Source organism: Diceros bicornis, chromosome 35 (assembly GCF_020826845.1).
Source record: "Diceros bicornis minor isolate mBicDic1 chromosome 35, mDicBic1.mat.cur, whole genome shotgun sequence".
Lineage (NCBI taxonomy): Eukaryota > Metazoa > Chordata > Mammalia > Perissodactyla > Rhinocerotidae > Diceros > Diceros bicornis.
In genome coordinates, this window is record NC_080774.1 from 9,744,079 (window position 1) to 9,763,863 (window position 19,785).

Consider the following 19,785-nt stretch of genomic DNA (forward strand, 5'->3'; position numbering starts at 1 on the left):
AAAATAAAGTTTATAATAAAAATGGAAAAAAAATTTTTGGATAGCCATTTGGAAAAGATAAACTGGATTCATACCTTATACTGTATACAAGCTAATTTCCAAATGGACCAGATATAAATGTAAAAAAAAGGAAGTTATAATAAATCCTAGAAGAAAAGGCATATGAATCCTTTTACTACACGAGTGGGGAAAATCTTAAAAACTGTAAGTCCAAAGATCCAAAGGTAAAACTCAGGAGAAAACTATAAAACTTACAGGAAAAAACCACAGGAGAAAATCTTTGCCCCTTTGGCGTATGCAAATATAGGAAACAAAAGCACAACTGTATAAGAAAAATTGATAATTGGACTCCAAAATTTAAAACTTCTGCTCTTTCAAAGACATTTAAGAGTGTGAATATATAAGCCACAGACTACAAGAAAACGTTCACAATACATACATATCAGAAAAAAGACTTTTATCAATCTATACTCTTACAATAAGACAAAAAACCCAATAAAAAAGGAATGAGGAAAATCTTGAGACTGATATGTAGTAATTTTTAGGAAATACGATGTCTTAAACAAAAAACCCCCACAGGTGCAGAACAATACATATAGTACGTTTTCTTTTGCATATGATGGAAGAAAACATTGCATATGATGGAAGAAAAATAAATATCAACAAGGATGGCAACCAAGATAATTTAATGAGGCAAGAACAATCTTTTCAACAAATGATGCTGGGACAACTGAATATCCACATTCAAAAGAATAAATTTGGACCCCTGTCCTCATACTATACACAAAAATTAACTCAGAACAGATCACCAACCATTAGAGTGAAACTATAAAATGTTAGAGCAAAACTATAAAACTCTTAGAAGAAATCATAGTAAATCTTTGTGAGTCTGGCAATGGTTTCTTAGATATGACACCAAGAGTACAAGCAACAACAACAAAACACAAATAAACTGAACTTCCATCAAAATTAAAAACTTAAGTGCTGCAAAGGACACCATCTAGCAAGTAAAAAGAAAACCCATAAAACAAGAAAATGTTTGTACATCCTATATCTGATAAAGGATTTGTACACAGAATATATAAAGAACTCTTACAATTCACTAATTAAAAGACACTCTAATTAAAAACTAGGTCAAATATTTGAATAGACTTTTCCCCAAAGAAGATTTGCAAATGGCTGATCAACATCGTTAGTCATTAAGGAAATACAAATTAAAACCATAACGAGCTGTTGCTTTATAGCCATGCGCCATGTAATGATGTTTTGGTCAACAACAGACCGCATATCCGGCAGTGCTCCCATAAGATTAGCACCACGTAGCCTAGGTGTGTAGTAGGCTGTACCATCTAGATTTGTGTAAACACACTCTATGGTGTTCACACGACGACAAAATTGCCTAACGATGCATTTCTCAGACTGTATCCCTGTCTTCAAGCGACACATGACTATATAAGCATTAGGATGGATACAATCAAAAAGACAATAGCAGGTGTTGGTGAGGATGTGGAGAAATCGGGACCCTTGTACACTACTGGTAGGAATATAAAACGATACAGCCACTTTGGTAAACAGTGTGGCAGTTCCAACACAGTAATTCCACTCCAAGGGAAATGAAAACATAAGACCACACAAACACTTGTACCCAACTGTTCAGAGTAGTGTTATTCATAATAGTCAAAAAGTGGGAACAATCCAAAGAGGCATCAACTGATAAATGGATAAATAAAATGTGGTATATATCCACACAATGGAATATTATTCATCTATAAAAAGGAATGAAGTACTGATAGATGCTCCAACAAGGATGAACCTTGAAAACATTATGCTAAGAAAAAGACGCCAGTCACAAGAGACTAACATAGTATTTCATACATTCATATGAAATATCCAGAATAGGCAAATCTATAGACAAAGAAAGTAGATTAGCGTGACTAGGGTGTATATGTGCATGAGGGGAGGGAGTAACTGCTAAAGGGTGCAGGGTCTCTTTCTGGAGTCATGAAAATGTTCTGAAATTGACTGGTGATGACTAGACAACTCAGGATATACTGAAAACCATGAACTGTACACATCAAATGGATGAATTTTATGGTATGTGAATTATATCTAAATAATGCTATTAAAAAAACAGAATGTATATTGCAGAAAAACAAATGTATATTTGCAAAAATAAACGTTGTAAGGATAAATATTTATTTATTTTTTTGTGAGGAAGATCAGCCCTGAGCGAACATCCATGCCAATCCTCCTCTTTTTGCTGAGGAAGACTCGCCCTGAGCTAACATCTGTGCCTGTCTTCCTCCACTTTATATGGGATGCCGCCACACCATGGCCTGACAAGGGGTGCATCGGTGCACGTCCGGGATCCAAACCCAGGCCGCCAGCAGCAGAGGGCGCGCACTTAACCACTATGCCACAGGGCCAGCCCTAACAGAAAATAATTTTAAATGATCACCTGCTGATGATGCAAAGGACCATCCACCTACTAAGATGGAGGTGATGAAGGAAAGTACAAACAGAAGAAACTGGGATAGATGCAAGACTTCTCTGAATGATCTTTTTATGTAATTTCCACTTTGAAAGTATACAAATGTTTTGCATATAAAAATAAAATTAAAATAATAAAAAAGATACCCCTACAAATGAAAACGAACTTGATCGGATTAACCTACCTTTCAAATCACTGGCATAACTTAGCGACTATAGAAGACAGTATTATGGAAGTAACAAGGGTAGTAACTCCTCACTCTGAAAACTGGGACTTAAAGAATTCTTAGTGAAATAGATATGAAGGAAAAGTAATACTCCAAAGAAATCTTAAATTTTATTCTGTAGTCAGACAAATATTTTGACAATATTTTATACACATTATAGGAAAATGTAAATAAGCCAGCCACTTAGATGGCTACCAATGATCCCGCTGCCTGGTATGCAAATCCTAGTGTAGCCCCCTTCCACACTGTACCAGGTTCGCCTTGTGTGGCAGAACTTATGGTAAGTCACTTCCAAGGTTAGGTTGTGAACCACACTACAGCTTCCACTCACATCGGTTTCTCTCTGAATACTCATTTTGGGAGAAGCCAGCTGCCACATTATCCTGCCAACAGCTCTGGATCTAGAAGCAGATCTCCAGCCCCAGTTAAGCCTTCAGACAACTATAGCTCTAGCCAGTATATTGTCTGCAACTTCGTAAGACAGTCCGAGGCAGAACCACACAGCTAAGCCGCTCCTGGATTCCTGACCCTCAGAAACTGTGAAATAATGTATGTTTGTTGTTTTAGGCAGCTAAGCTTTATGGAAATTTGTGAAAAGATAGACAATAAAGTTACTATTTTTTACAAGATTTTCAGTGTAAGAGAATAAGACATGCAAGCAAAAAGTCACAGAAAAATCTTGCAATGTTAACTTGAACTGGATATATCAATACGCATTACTGAATTTTTGAAAAGAAAAAAATATTTCCTAGTTTTGTCCACTGAAAAGGCCTAGAAGCAGTAACTCAATAGCAATGAACACATCCAACGACCACAACATAGTTTCTAAATACTATTTCCCAGCAACAAGAATCAGGGTTCCTTGGAGGAATACTGATCCAGGTCTGGGGTTAGAAAAAGATTAGCTTGAGACATCTTATTTGTAGTAGGAAGTAAGGAAGCCATCAGAGACAAATGAGCAGTACCAAAAGGAAACAGGAGCCAACTTGAGGGGACTGCTCTTGATCAAAGACGGGACAACGCAAAAAAGAATAATTAATCGTCTGAAACACAACAAATACATAAAAGCACATGAAAATCCATGCATTCCTAATATATATACACTTTTAATAAGAAGAAAAGACAAGGGGGAGAAAGTCACATTCTTAAAAAAAAATTTCACTGGACACTATTGAAAGTAACAAGAGCACCAACTCCTCACTGAAAATTGGCACTTAAAACAACTTAAGCACTTAAATCCAAGCATTTATCCTAACCTTCCTGCACAAACTATTTCAGGATGACCAAATAGCCCTAGCTGAAAAGAATAGGCTCTTACAGAATGATTCTAGCTAATAAATGGAGAAGAAATGCTAGGAATTTGGAACCTAGCGTTTTCAAACTCCTAATTGCAGTGGTTTTCAAAGTCTGGTCCCAAACCAGCAGTATCACCAGGCTACTGGTTTTATAAATTGCACTAGAAATGTAAATTCTCAGGCTGTGCCCCAAACCTACTGAATTAGAAACTCTGGAGATGAGGCCAAGCAATCTGTGCTTTTAACAAACTCTCCAAGTGACTCATTTGAGAACCACAGCCCTAATGAAAAAATGATGTTAAGCATCAATCACCAATGAATTAGATGAAGGATCAATAGCAAACTTTACAACTGGGGAGGGGAAAGATCAGGCTAACACCACCTGAGCCCTTAATCAATCTCATCATAACTCAAAGTAGGACCAGATACTAGCACTCACAACCATGTATTAAGTATTCTTACCTCTTCCACAAAAAAGTTAAACCTGAATGTAATCAATGATATCACAAGAAGTAAAGAAACAAATCTAGAATGTGGGACGTACTACATAACGACTGGTTTCTGCCACAAAGCAATAGCAGGGGGGAAAATGGCAGGGGAACTACAAAGACGTGTAATAAATGCAAGAATGTGTAGATCTTACTTTGACCCATATTCAAAACAAGCCAACTACAGAAATATATTCTTGACTCAATCAGAGTAATCTGATTATAGTGGTTATTAGATGATAAAAAGGAATTACTGTTTATTTTATAAAGTGTGATAGCACTCTGGCTACCTAAGAAAAATGTCCATTAACTTGTAAAAGATACAAACTAAGTATGTAGGAATGAAATGGCATGATGTCTGGGATTTGTTTTAAATACTTCAGCAAAGAAACAAAACACACCTGAAGTAAATATGGCAAAATCTTGATAACTATCGAATCCGAATGACAGACAAAACAAATATTTAATCACCTCCCATCTTCTTAGCATTGCACATGTTTACAGCTGATGTTCTTTGCAGTGTGCCTGTTCTAACTTACTAGAAATGCCTCTACAAAACTGGCCAAAGTACCCTCAGAGTATGTCATTTCTCCTATTAAAACAACAGTGCATCGTGAAGGGAAAGTGCATCTCTCATATCAGAGAGCTATACTGTATGTAGTGCTTGCTTTCACTGCAATCATCTTTTATATTTGAACATAAAAATGTTTCCACTGCATTAAGTAATCATTAAAATAGCAGTAATATATGAACACCTTAATATTAACCTCATTCAAAATGGCACTAAAAGAAACTTTCCTCCCCTAAATTTTTTCAGGCCCTCAGAATAAGATTAATCCCATAACTAGATAACTTTAAATTATCTAAGGTAGAGTTCTTTCATCAGGTTCCAGTGTTCTGAGGCAAAGTTAAAGGATATCACATGTGTTAAAAAAAACTATTAAGAGTTTTAATTATTAACATCCACAAATCATGATTATTTCAAACACTTCGGAAAGCTTATTAAGAAGTGAAATTTTTATGTCAGGAGGGTAATTACTGGGCATTGATAAATGCCTTTTTTATAGAAATCATTCTACTTTCTATTGTTTCTCAATAAAATGATAGTCATTAATTGCTCTCAATTACTTGGATGGTAAAAAGGGGGACCGTTTAGCATTTTTCTCTTTTTTTGTGAGGAAGATCAGCCCTGAGCTAACATCCAATGCCAATCCTCGGCTTTTTTTGCTGAGGAAGACTGGCCCTGGGCTAACATCCATGCCCATCTTCCTCTACTTTATATGGGACGCCGCCACAGCATGGCTTGACAAGCGGTGTGTCGGTGCGCGCCCAGGATCCGAACCTGTGAACCCTCGAGCCGCTGAAGCAGAGCACGTGCACTCAACCGCTGCACCACCGGGCCGGCCCCCAAGCATTTTTCAATATTAAAAGATTTCCTTTTAAGATAAATATGTGTTTTCTTCTAGGCTCTTTAATCACACAAGTATAGAATCCAGATTATACAATTAGGTTATACAACACTCTCATTTTAGAGATGAGGAAACATCCCTCTAATAGGATTTTGATGGTTTTTGAAGTAAGCTGCTCTCTGCTCAAATAAATTCTGGATTTGGGGTAAAAAATTTTATGTCAGTATAAAATAAGAAGGTCGGCAATCTGGTAAATTAATTTAGCAAACCCTCTATTCAAATTTAACATTGAAAAATTCAAAATTCAATTATTCTTTCTGAAGAGGATCCTGAACAATCACAACTGACAAGCATGTCTTCTCCCGTTTTTGTTCATAAAAACAAAATCGTATGCATTTGAAGTGTGCATAAGGTATGCTTCTGAATACCGTCTGTAATGCTATGCATCAAAAGTCAATGCACAGCCTTATCAAAAGTCGAAGCTGAACCACAAATATTTATTCACTATAAACCGAGTTACTTAATTCATGCAGCATGCAGACTACAAGCAAACACAGCCACGATTATTCTCACCTTTACCTGCTCTATATGTCTTGGCTTGATTCACAGGCATGGGCGTCATAGGTATAGGGTATAAAGGCTTGAGGGAATTAAAAAAAAAAGATTAGGCTCTCAAGATAATAAGACTGTATTTTACCACTCTCTCTTGGTTGTATATTGCTAGTGAGCTAGCTCTGAGGTTTCCTGAGTCTCTGAGTCATTAAAAAATGAAATCACACCCATAGCTAAAAGGAAAAACCCCGAATGACAGTAAATCTAAACCATCTTTCTCACCAGAAAACACTCTCAGCTTTAGGTCCTTATACTAACAACACACCACACCACTGCATGCCTCCCCATTTCAAATACTTCGGCTACTATCTCTGCCTCAAGTCACCGCACACCTCAGAGTGCCTGGTGTCAAATACAGACAACTAGGGAGGGCAAATGCACATCAAATTCTAGGACTTACTTGCACGCCTGGGCTCACTGGGACTGGATACATCATATTTGGTGCAAAACAAACAGGCTGAGTATAGACTGGCGTTGGCTGCTGATGGCCCACCATAGACGGGCTGGGTTGTGCTTGAGGACGAGGTGAAGTCGGGGTGGTAGAAGGCTTTGGCTACAGAAACATAAATCAACTATCTTAAGACGAAAAGCTAAATATTATTGTAACTTGAAGACCGACTTTCCCCACGTTCCTAAGTTTTACTCACTTCTAGTTAGTCCCTTTTAAGGAAAAAAATTATAGAAAATAAACTTACACGTTTCAAATAAAAGAAAAAATATTTTAGCAGAAATTTAAAGTAAAATTTTGCCAATTAATCAATAATATTATTAAAAATAGTAGTGGTGAGGGGCCAGCACCGTGGCATACTGGTTAAATTTGGCGCACTCCGCTTTGGAGGCCCAGGTTTATGGGTTTGGATCCTGGCGGGACCTACACCACTCGTCAGCCATGCTGTGGCGGCAACCCATATAAAGTGGAGGAAGACTGGCACGGATATTAGCTCAGAGCTAATGTTCCTCAGCAAAAAAAAAAAAAAAAAAATAGTAGCAGTGATTTTAAGGAACTGGAAAAAATGTTTTCAAAAATTAAAAAATAAATCTATCTTATTACAGATCCAGTAAGAATAATAATAACAGTATATCTATGAACCTGAGAGCCTACCTAGCCAACCATCTTCAAATTCTAAGTCAGACAGATTCAAAGATTTGCCCCAGATCACACCTAATTGATGACAAACCAAGGATCTTATCTATGGCTCAAAAATATCCATTAATGATCGTATAAGAAAAAGGAACTTCAACTAAAAATTGTTTTAGCATACTACAACTGAATTTAGATGGCAGGTATGGGAATAAGAATACTACTAACAAATTTATTTTTTTAGGGACAAGATTACTTCAGAGAAACAAACTTACCTGAGAAAAGGAACGAGGGTTGAACTCCTTTGCATTGGGATTCAATGTTGATTTCCTCACTTGCCTAAACCAGAAAACAAAAAATAAAGGCCAGTGAAATCTGCATGGAACTTACATTTCTCTGAAGTCTTGTATACCTGACAGTTTTTTTTTTTTTCCTCCCCAAAGCCCCAGTACATGGTTGTATACCCTAGTTGTAAGCCCTTCTAGTCCTTCTAGTTCTTCTATGTGAGCTGCCACCACAGCATGGCAACTGACAGACTGGTGGTGTGGTTCTGCGACCAGGGAGCTAACCCGGGCTGGTGAAGCGGTGAGCACCGAATTTGAACCACTAGGACATCAGGGCTGGCCTGACAGCTTTTTTAAAAAATTGCTAAACATATATTAGATTTAAACAATTTTCACTGACAGATCATTACTGCTCTTCGTTAAAACACATAACATATTTCCCACTCCTTAATCTGATAAAGACTGGCTAAAAAAAGGACGAATTTTTTAAAAAGTATAATATACAATGCTCCTCTCAAAGGCAATTAACAAATATTTAAACTGAAAAGACAAGAGCCCCTTACAAAATCTCCTTAAAAGCAACCCTTAGGGGCCAGGCCACTGGCGTAGTGGTTAAGTTCACGCCCTCCACTTCAGCGGCCCAGGGTTTGCAGGTTTGGATCCCAGGCATGGACCAATGCACCACTCATCAAGCTATGCTGTGGAGGCATGCCATATACAAAATAGAGGAAGATGGGCACAGATGTTAGCCCAGGGCCAATCTTCCTCAACAAAAAGAGGAAGATCAGCAATGGATGGTAGCTCATGGCCAAGCTTCCTCACAAAAAAAAAAAAAAAAAAAAGCAACCCTTAATATACCAATCCTGTAACATGCGGTATTTTTTAACATGACAGTGTTTCCTACATGACATACCTTGGGAAAAATCATTACTCATAAAAATCATAAAAATTTTTGCCTCAAATCAAGAATAAGCACTCCCTGAATTATCAACAAGCTGCAATCCAAAAGTTCAGCACTAACTGGGTTCTACAGAACCCAGAACAAATAAATCAATGGTAGTTAGGTTAGGTTCCGAGGCTAGCCCACAAAAGTCTATTTAGTCGATAATACATGGCATATGCAGAATTGTGTCTATCTTAACAAATGTAACCATTAACTAAAACATCGTTTCTGATGGAAAACACACTGAATTCCAAATAGGGACACCAGATACTTCTCTCTCTTCTTGTGGTGGCAGGTGTTAGTCCTAGCAGCACAGCAAGGAGGCGGGTACTGACTAGCATCCGAGGGATATAGGTCCCAAAAGCCAGTAATGTTTCAACTCCTATACCTTTACAGAAAAGCCTTTCTAAATTATGTCTAGGTTTTTTTGGCATGGGGTGCAAAAATGAGGGAGGAGGGAAGAGGCATACTAATTTACTTAAGATGTCAACTGCTTAAACCAGTTGTTTCTAAGTTGAGGGCTACCTATAAAACAGTCTAAAAGTCCAGGACAGATTTCTGAGTTGGAAGGCCCTGGACACCTTAAAAAAAGGTTAAGCAAGCAAAAGGATGTGCTAATTTCCAGATTTACTCACTCAGCTGCATCTTTCTTCTCCTCTTTATCATCCTTCTCCTGTTTACCCGCAGGGCTGGAAGTCTGAACGCCCTGGGATGTGACCTCAGGGCCCCTCCTGTGCTCCGCATCGCTGAGGAGGGAAGGGGACACGCTGGGGCTGCTGGGCTTGCTGCTGCCGCTATTTTCAATCAAAGAATCCTTAGCATTTGGTTCAATTTTGTCCTTGATCAAATCTCTCGATTTTTCTCCCTCTCTATTTTTGTTTAGCAGTTGATCCATAGATTCAGAAGTAGAACTTGGTTGTAACTAAATAAAGGAAATAAATATATTTTAAATAACTCTAGTAATCAATTTTCTCCGTGAGAATAAGCAAACCGATATTATTTGTAAGCATAAAATATATTGAACAAAGCTTTTTTCATAATTGAAGAGTAATGTTTTTATTATAAAGCAACAATAACAAAACATCTATACAACACAACCACAGTCATCTAAGCACTGAAATGTCCTAGCTTCAGAAGTTAAATATTTACCGAGTGTCAGAAATTGTGCCTGCTGGGTATGGAAAATATTAAATAGTTCCTATCCTCCCAAAGCTTACCATCTGGGTGGGTTCAGATACTTAACAAAATGGAATAAATCCTATGGGATCCTATAGGAAAAAGCAACTTACAGAAAGAGAAGGCTTCTCGGGGGCCGGCCCTGTGGCATAGTGGTTAAGTGCGTGCACTCAGCTGCTGGTGGCCCGGGTTTGGATCCCGGGCACGCAGCGAGGCACCCCTTGTCAGACCATGCTGTGGCGGCGTCCCACATAAAGTGGAGGAGGATGGGCACAGATGTTAGCTCAGGGCCGGTCTTCCTCAAAAAAAAAAAAAAAAAAAAGAGAGAAGGCTTCTCAATGGAAGCGTCATCTACACGAAAGCGTCCAAGACGTTTGGCGGGGGGACAGTGTGGAAAAGGGAACAGTCTAAGCAAAAGACACAGCATGTTTAAAAATCCAAGGGAAAGGGAAAAGATGGCCCTGTTGTGAAACAGAAAGCACTAGTGGCTGGAGCAAGGGTAGACATATATGCATGAATGAGTCAAGAAATGACAAACTCACCCAAGAGAAATGAGATGATAAAAAAACTTGAAAGCTATGTTAAGGATGCTAGCCTTTTTTTTTTTTTTTTTTGGTGAGGAAGATTGGCCCTGAGCTAACATCTGTGCCCATCTTCCTCTATTTTGTATGTGGGATGCCGCCACAACACAGCTTGATGGGTGGTGCGTAGGTCCGCACCTGGAATCCAAACCTGCAAACCCTGGGCCACCAAAGCAGAGTGCGCAAATCCAACCACTACGCCACCGGGCTGGCCCCAAGGACTATAGCTTTTAATTTTCAGGATAATGAGAAATCACTGAAGAATTTCAATCAGGTATAGTACTGAGCAGCTTTCTAGTTCACAATGACAAGCAGAGCAGCTTTATGGAAAATGAATTGGAGGGAGCCAAGTGAGGATGCAGAGAGACCATCATGGAGGCTGGACTAAGACCTGGGCCGGGCCTCGAGAACTGGTGGGGTGGAAAGTCAGAAGTAGGTGGATTCAGAGGGAGACCTGACTAGACATGTTGGTCAGTTAGACTTTCTAAACCCAGTAAGTAAAGAAGGAGACCTCAAAACACAAGTACCATCAAGAAAAGCAGAAGACAAAGATGTCAGTGAAGGGTTCTTAAGTCTGCAGGCCAGCAGAATTCAATGCTACTATGTCTGAAGGTGATTTAAGATGCCATACTCCACAGAAAAAAGAAAACAGGGACAGCTGAAGAAAATGACAAGAAAAAGACAAGAAGAAGGGCCGCAAGTAGAAGCAGCCAGAGTGGAAATGAGAACACACACAAGCAGCAGCCCCAGGCGGTCAGAGTAAGCCGAAGAGCACCTGCACAGCAGAAGGGGCCGCAGCACAGGAGAGAGACAAGCCATCTCCTCAGCCCCAGGATGGGCACACCAGTGTCCAAGTCTCACTGCTGAGGCCCCTGGCATCCCGGCAAGTGACATTAGACATCTCAAGCTTCTCTGCATCACCAATATAGTCATAGTCCTCAAGTAGCTGAGGGCAAAAGATGATAGGGACATTTATCTGAACCCAGTGGCAATTTAAGTCACAATATAGGCAATGTTTAAGCCAGCATTTATTCACAAAAATCTTCAGTAGAGGCTACACACATAATAGACCAACTGCGTACTGCAGAAGACTTCTTGAGGGTTTACCACAAGGGTCTCTGTTTGAGGCAAAAATGAGACTTCTGTTATTGTTATTCACATAATGGCAAAGATATCTATAGGACTATGAGTTGGACATTATTCTAAACTACTTACAAACTCATTCATTTAGTGATTACAGCAGCCCTATCTGATGGGTACTATTATCGCCATCTTACAAATGGGGAAACTGAGGCACAATTCATGCTTTTGAGCATTCTGCTATATTTCTTATCTGCAGTATACTAAACCTAAGGAAAAACTGATATTTTTTCCCCCCAAACTGAACCACTTTTTTCTTCTATTGAGGTATAATTGACATATAACATTGTATTAGTTTCAAGTATACAACGTAATGATTCAATATACGTATGTATTGGGAAATCACAGTACGTCTAGTTAACAGCCATCACCACTCAGTTACAATTTTTTTTCTTATGATGAGAACTTTTAAGATTTACTCTCTCAGCAACCTTCAAACATACAATACAGTATTACTGACTACAGTCACCATGCTGTACATTACATCCCATGGTTTATTTTATAACTGGAAATTTGCACCCTTTGTCCACCTTCACCCATTTTCTGTACCACATTTTCTTGATCTAGTCATCCATCGATGGACACTTATGTTGCTTCCATGTCTTGGCTACTGTAAATAATGCCGCAGTGAACATGGGGGTGCAGATATCTTTTCGAGTCAGTGTTCTCGTTTCTTTCGGATAAATACCCAGAAGTGGGATAGCTGGATTATACAGTAGCTCTATTGTTAATTTTTTGAGGAACCTGCATACCGTTTTCCATAGTAGCTGCACCACGTTACATTCCCACCAGCAGTGCACAAAGGTTCACTTTTCTCCACATCCTCCCCAGCACTTGTTATTTCTTATCTTTTTGATAACAGCCATTCTAACAGGTGTGAGGTGATATCTCATTGTGTTTTTGATTTACCTGAAGATCAGTGATGGTGAGTACCTTTTCACAGACCTGTTGGCCCTCTGAATGTCTTCTTTGAGAAAATATCTATTCAGATCGTCTGCCCTTAATCAGGTTGTTTTTTTTGCTACTGACTTGTATGAGTTCTTTATATACTTCAGATATTAACTTTTTATCAGATACATGATTTACAAATATTTTCTCCATTCTGTAGGTTTCCTTTTCATTTTGAAGATGATTTCCTTTGCTGTGCAGAAGCTTTAGTTTGATATAGTCCCAGTTTATTTTTGCTTTTGTTGCCTTTGCTTCTGGTGTCAAATCAAAAAAATCAATGTCACGGCCTATGTCAACGAGTTTACTGCCTGTATTTTCTTCCAGGAGTTTTATAGTTCAAGTTCTACATTCAAGTCTTTAATCTATTTTAAGTTAATTTTTGTGTATGGTGTAAGACAGTGGTCCAGTTTTCCCAATACCGTTTATTGAAGAGACTGTCTTTTCCTCATTGTATATTAGCTCCTTTGTCCTAAATTAATCAACCATATATATGAGTTTACTTCTGAGCTCTCTATTCTGTACTATTGATCTGTGTGTCTGTTTTTATGCCAATACCATGCTGTTTTGATCACTATAGCTTTGTACTACAGTTTGACATCAGAGAGTGAGATGTCTTCAGTTGTGTTGTTTTTTCTTAAGATTGCTTTGGCTATTCAGGGTCTTTTGTGGTTCCATAAAAATTTCAGGATTGTTTGTTCTATTTATGTGAAAAATGACATTGGAATTTTGATAGGGATTGTATTGAATCTGTAGATTGCTTTGGGTAGTTTGGACAATTTATAGAAAGACTGAAATTCTTTTTTTTTTTTTGAGCAAGATTTGCCTTGAGCTAACATCTGTTGCCCATCTTCCTTTCTTCTCCCCAAAGTCCCAGCAGATAATTGTATGTCATAGTTGTATAGCCTTCTAGTTGCTCTATGTGGATGTCGCCTCAGCTTGGCTGGATGAGCGGTGGGTAGGTCTGTACCCAGGATCCGAACCGGCAAACCCTGGGCCACCGAAGCGGAGCACGCGAACTCAACCACTACGCCACTGGGCCGGCCCCTGAAATACTTATGTAACTCAGATAACAAGAAAATCTTGATCGCCAGTACAGTTGTGGTCATCTATATTTTGGTAATAGGAATTAATATTTATTGAGTACATACTATGTGTCACATGATATTAAAGACTTTACAGACTGCATCTCATTTAATTCTCACAAGAACATCATGAACAATTATTCCATTTTGGCTTAGGGGAAGTAGATAACATGCCTCAATGTTATACATACAGTGTGTGTGGGGCAAGATTTAAAACCCAGATCATCTACTTACCTCCAAAACCCACACCATTAACCTATAACAGATCACATTACTAGCAATTCATCACATTACTAGCAATTCTTACAGAAATAAAGCTATCAGCACCCAGTACATAGCTATATTAGAGCCTGCAGATAGCTCTAAAGGGAAAATAAAAAAAAAAAAACAAAACAAACCAAAGGGTACTCCTATTTCCGTCTTAATGAAAGACCAGAGATTTTTGTGAACCATCACAGTTCAAGGCCATGGGAACATCATGCGAGTGGCTCTAATTTAACTGAACGATGTAGTACCTATTACGTATTCGCTACTGTCCAAAGCATTGCGAGAAGCTTAAACACACAGATGGCCAGTACCATCTTTTACTAGCCATGTGACTATGGCAAATTATTTAACTTGTCTTTGCCTCAGTTTCCTAACATACACACTGGGGATAATAATAGAACCTGCTTCAAAGGGATGTTAGGACAATAAAGAGTTTATCACATAAGCACTTAGAATTTTCTAAGCGTCTGATACATAGGAAATATCAATAAATGTAAACTAATAACATTATTTTATCTGAAGAGAATTATAAAGCTCACTTTCAAACATTTTTAAAAACTATTTCTTTGCTTTCGAGTACTCACTTACAGACCAGAAAGTTATTCATAAGAGACTTTAATAGTACTTTTGATTATTCAGGCCCCAAACAGTAATATGACTAGAAGTCCTAAGGAGATAAAGTTTTAATGCTGCACCTACCCGGATTTTAAGAGTCAAGTATTAAAGAAGGTTTACAGACAGCTGTGAACTGATAATATGAGAGCCAAAATGTTTTCTACTAAATGAAGAAGTCATATGCTTTTTTTTTTTTTTTTTGTGAGGAGATCAGCCCTGAGCTAACATCCGCCAATCCTCCTCCTTTTTTTTTTTGCTGAGGAAGATGGCCCTGGGCTAACATCGGTGCCTATCTTCCTCCACTTTATATGGGACGCCGCCACAGCATGGCCCACCAAGCAGTGTGTCGGTGCACGCCCGGGATCCGAACCAGCGAACCCTGGGCCGCCGCAGCGGAGCGCGCACACCCAACCGCTTGCGCCACCGGGCCGGCCCCAGAAGTCATATGCTTTTTAAAATACAGTCACGTCACTTAACGACAAGGATATGTACTGAGAAATGCGTCGTTAGGCAATTTTATCATTGTGCAAACACCACCAAGTGTACTTACACAAACCTAGACAGGATAGCCTGCTACACACCTAGGCTCTATGGTACTGATCTTATGGGACCACCATCGTATATGCGGTTTGTCGTTGACTGAAATGTCGTTATGTGGCGCATGACTGTACTAATTCTAATCGAGATAGTGTGGTACTGGCATTAAGGATAGACATATAGATCTTTGGAGAATTGAGAGTCCAGTAATAAACCCTCACATTTGTGCATTTGTGGTCAACTGATTTTCCTTTTTTTCCGAGGAAGATCAGCCCTGAGCTAACATCCATGCTAATCCTCCTCTTTTTGCTGAGGAAGACCGGCTCTGAGCTAACATCTATTGCCAATCCTCCTCCTTTACCCCACCTCCGCCCAAAGCCCCAGTAGATAGTTGTATGTCATAGTTGCACATCCTTCTAGTTGCTGTATGTGGGACGCGGCCTCAGCATGGCCGGAGAAGCGGTGCATCGGTGCACGCCCGGGATCCAAACCCGGGCCTCAAGGAGCGGAGCGCGCGCACTTAACCGCCAAGCCATGGGGCCGGCCCTCAACTGCTTTTCAACAAGGGTGCAAAGACAATTCAATTCAATGTCTTTTCAACAGAGGGTGCTGGGATAAATGATATCCACATGCAAAAGAATGAATTTGGAACCCTATCTGACATCGCCTAAAAAAATTCCTCAAAATGGATCAAAGCCCTAAATGAAACTCTTAGAAGAAATTAAGAGCAAATCTTTATGGCCCTAGATTAGGAAATGGTTTCTTAGATATGACACCAAAAGCATAAGCAACAAAAGAAAACAGATAAACAGGACCTCATCAAAACTAAAAACTTTTGTGCTTTAACAGACAACATCAAGAAAGTGAAAAGACAACTCACAGAAGGGGGAAAAAATTTGCAAACCATGTATCTGATGTGAGACTTGTACACAGAATATATAAAGAACTCTTACAACTCAATAATAAAAAGACAGATAATTTTTAAAATGGGCAAAAGATCTAAATGGGTATTTCTCCAAAGAATATATACAAATGGCCAATAAACATAAAAAGATGATCAACATATTAGCCAACAGAAATGCAAATCAAAACCACAATGAAATACTACAAGGATGACTATAATCAAAAAGACAGTAATAAGTATTGGGGAAGATGTGGACAAACAGAAACCCTCATATGCTGCTGGTGGGAATGTAAAACACTACAGTTGCTTTGACAAATAGTCTGGAAGTTTTCTTCAAAAGATTAAAGACAGAGTTACCATATGGCCCAGAAATTCCACTTTTACATATACGCCCAAGAGAAATGAAAACATATGTCCTCAAAAAAACTGAACACTAATATTCATAGCAGCATTTTTCTTTTTTGTGTGTGTGTGAGGAAGACCAGCCCTGTGCTAACATCTGCCAATCCTCCTCTTTTTTTGCTAAGGAAGACTGGCCCTAGGCTAACGTATGTGCCCATCTTCCTCCACTTTACATGGGACGCTGCCACAGCATAGCTTGCCAAGCGATGCGTCGGTGTGCGCCCGGGATCCAAACCGGCGAACCCCGGGCCGCCGCAGCAGAGGGCGCGCACTTAACCACTTGCGCCACCAGGCTGGCCCCAGCATTATTCTTCCCCACCCCCCCCCCCCGCCCCCAAAGCCCCAGCAGATAGTTGTATGTCATAGGTGCACATCCTTCCAGCTACTACATGTGGGACGCGGCCTCAGCATGGCCGGAGAAGCGGTGCCCCGGTGCGTGCCCAGGATCCAAACCCGGGGCGCCAGTAGCGGAGCGCCCACACCCAACCGCCAAGCCATGGGGCCGGCCCCCCAGCATTATTCTTAATAGTCAAAAAGTGGCAACAACCCAAAGCCGCAACAACTGATGAATGGATAAATAAAACGTGGTACACCCATACAACGAATATTATTCATCCATAAGAAGGAATAAAGTACTAATAGATGCTCCAACATGCATGAACCTTGAACACATTAAGTGAAAGAAGTCAGTCACAAACACCACATATTGTATGATTCCCTTCATAAGAAAGGCCCAGAAGGGCCGGCCCCGTGGCTTAGTGGTTAAGTGCGTGCGCTCCGCTGCTGGCGGCCCAGGTTCGGATCCCGGCGTGCACCGACGCACCACTTCTCCGGCTGTGCTGAGGCCATGTCCCACATACAGCAACTAGAAGGATGTGCAGCTATGACATACAACTATCTACTGGGGCTTTGGGGGAAAAATAAATAAATTAAAAAAAAAAAAAAAAAAAGGTCCAGAATAGGCAAATCCATAGAGACAGAAAGGAGATTAGTGGTTGTTTAGGATTTGGGGGGAGGGAGGGGCAGTCTGAAAGAAAATGAAGAGTGACTGCTAAGGGGTATGGGGTTTCTGTTTGGGATAAAGAAAATGTTCTAAAATTGACTGTGGTGATGGTTGTACAACTCTGTGAATATACTAAAAACCACTGAATTGTATACTTTAAATGGCTAAATTATATGATATGTAAATTACATCTCAATAAAACTGTTACCAAAAATATACTAATTCACATGCTTCGAAATAAAAATATTTCTTTCCTTCATAACATAATAAATTCAATGCAAGTGTACTGTAAGAAGGGACTGAATGAATAACTGTAAAAAATAATGTTGAGCAGGACCAGCCTGGCGGTGCAGTGGTTAAGTTCATGTGCTCTGCTTCGGCAGACCGGGTTCACGGGTTCAGAGCCCAAGCGAGGACCTACACACCGCTCATCAAGCCAGGCTGTGGAGGAAACCCACACGCAAAGTGGAGGAAGACTGGCACAGATGTTAGCTCAGGGCCAATCTTCCTCACGCAAAAAGAGGAAGATTGCCAACAGATGTTAGCTCAGGGCCAATCGTCCTCACCAAAAAAAAATAATAATGCTGAGGAAATAAAAGCAAATGGGCAAGAATACCCGTAAAATGATATCATTTATATCAAAATGAAGGCTGTGCAAAATAATATCATCTAGTGCTCAGGGATCTATTCACATGCAGTGCAAAGAACTGCACAGGAAGGAAACCCTTCCCTCTGACAGGAGGTTGCAGCTGAGGAGGGCAAGTACACAGCAGCACTATTAACTGTGTTGGAGTGCTTGACATATTAAGCTGGGTAGTAGGCATCTGGGCATTCAGGCATTATTCTTTGTATCATGCCCATGAGTTAACTATAGCTTAAAAAATTAAAACAAGTTCACAACTGTTAACAGCATTAAAGCTGAATAGATAAATGTGCTAAAGTATGAAATAATAATGTAATATTTTGAATAGTGCCAATAAGTCAAGAATGAAGTTATATAATAATAAATTATTAACTTTTAGGAAGTTAGAACATAGGCTAGGAAAAGGCTGCCTTCTGCCTTTGATTGATTCATCTTTTAAGTCAGTCAATTTTTCAAAGACTGATAATCAGATTTTTTCCCTCTAAGAAGCTAAGTTTCAGAACGATTTCTTGAGTTGGCCTCAAAACATACCTAGATATGCAAAGTATACTATAGTAAATATTGTGCAAAACAATGAAACAGTCATCCAAGAGAGATTACATTATGTTCAGCAAGTCTTCAGATAGAGAAATGATATTATAGAAAGACATCTACCACAATACATTTGTACACGAAGTGTAAATCTGCAACTACCTCAGAACACCAGGGTCCAGTTCATCTTCCACTTACCACATCAAATAATTAATGCCTTGGCCTTGCTCTACTCTTCACTGAACAAGATAATCAAATGAACATTAAATAATAACATGTTATGGTGGCTTCAAATGTCAGAATTATATATTCTCTTTCATTTGCTATCTGTATTGTTCCTATCAAATCTCATGATTTTAGTCACCTTACTTAAAAGCATAGGCAAAGACAACTTAAAGAATGTTTAGCTTTCTACACACACAGTTCGATGTTTATGGGTGTATATATAATGCATTTTTGTAAATGGATGATATAAAAATTCTTAGTAATGTTTAATATTTATTTTTTAAAATTCTAATTCATTAGTCAATACACACTTACCCTAAAATCATTCTTAAATTTCTTTAAATCATCAATCTGTTTTCTATGTTCAGAAACAACTGGTGATATACCTGTAAAATTAAGAACTGTTAGATGCAGATTTATTTTTAATCTTTAACTTAAAATTCTTTTACGATGGGACGTTAGAAATGAAAATAAGCTCTATTATAAAAATAATAAAAATTTCAATTAATTACAGATTTTATGCATTTAAAAATGCACAAGACTAAGAAAAGTGTTGACCAAAAATATTTCGTATTGGGCATGAGATTAGACATACTCTTTCCTATTTCTACAGTTATACCTGAAGACTTGTTAAAGCTCTAACCTTTATTTTCAGCTTTTGAGAAGCTAGGTGATGTCTCACTGGGCTTCATATTTTCTTTATTCCCTGCAGGAGAGTTCTGCCTCTGATCTTGAAGCCTGGAATCCTTAGCTAGAAAATAATTTTGTTAAAAAATTCAAAGTTAGATAGAAGTAGTGAGGAAAGTAAAATGGGAAAATATTCAACAATTTTGATTTCCTACGTTTTTGGAAAAGAATATTTCCATTAAAACAGAGGGTCTTCTCCTTTGCAGACATATGAA

General features: G+C 38.9%; 1 protein-coding gene across 8 annotated transcripts in view; it reads right to left on the reverse strand.

The window, feature by feature from the left end:
* Positions 1-19,785, reverse strand: part of ATXN2 (ataxin 2) — a 114,438-nt gene that overhangs the window by 22,487 nt on the left and 72,166 nt on the right. For 6 of the 8 annotated variants that reach the window (XM_058531425.1, XM_058531428.1, XM_058531426.1 and 3 more), the window contains 6 exons: positions 19,527-19,634; positions 19,199-19,269; positions 9,465-9,751; positions 7,878-7,941; positions 6,922-7,074; positions 6,483-6,549 (listed from right to left, as the gene is read on the reverse strand). In XM_058531425.1, coding sequence (XP_058387408.1) covers positions 6,483-6,549; positions 6,922-7,074; positions 7,878-7,941; positions 9,465-9,751; positions 19,199-19,269; positions 19,527-19,634 — 750 coding nt within the window. The remainder of the gene's footprint in view (positions 1-6,482; positions 6,550-6,921; positions 7,075-7,877; positions 7,942-9,464; positions 9,752-19,198; positions 19,270-19,526; positions 19,635-19,785) is intronic. The other 2 variants (XM_058531421.1, XM_058531424.1) reach the window with 1 other exon arrangement.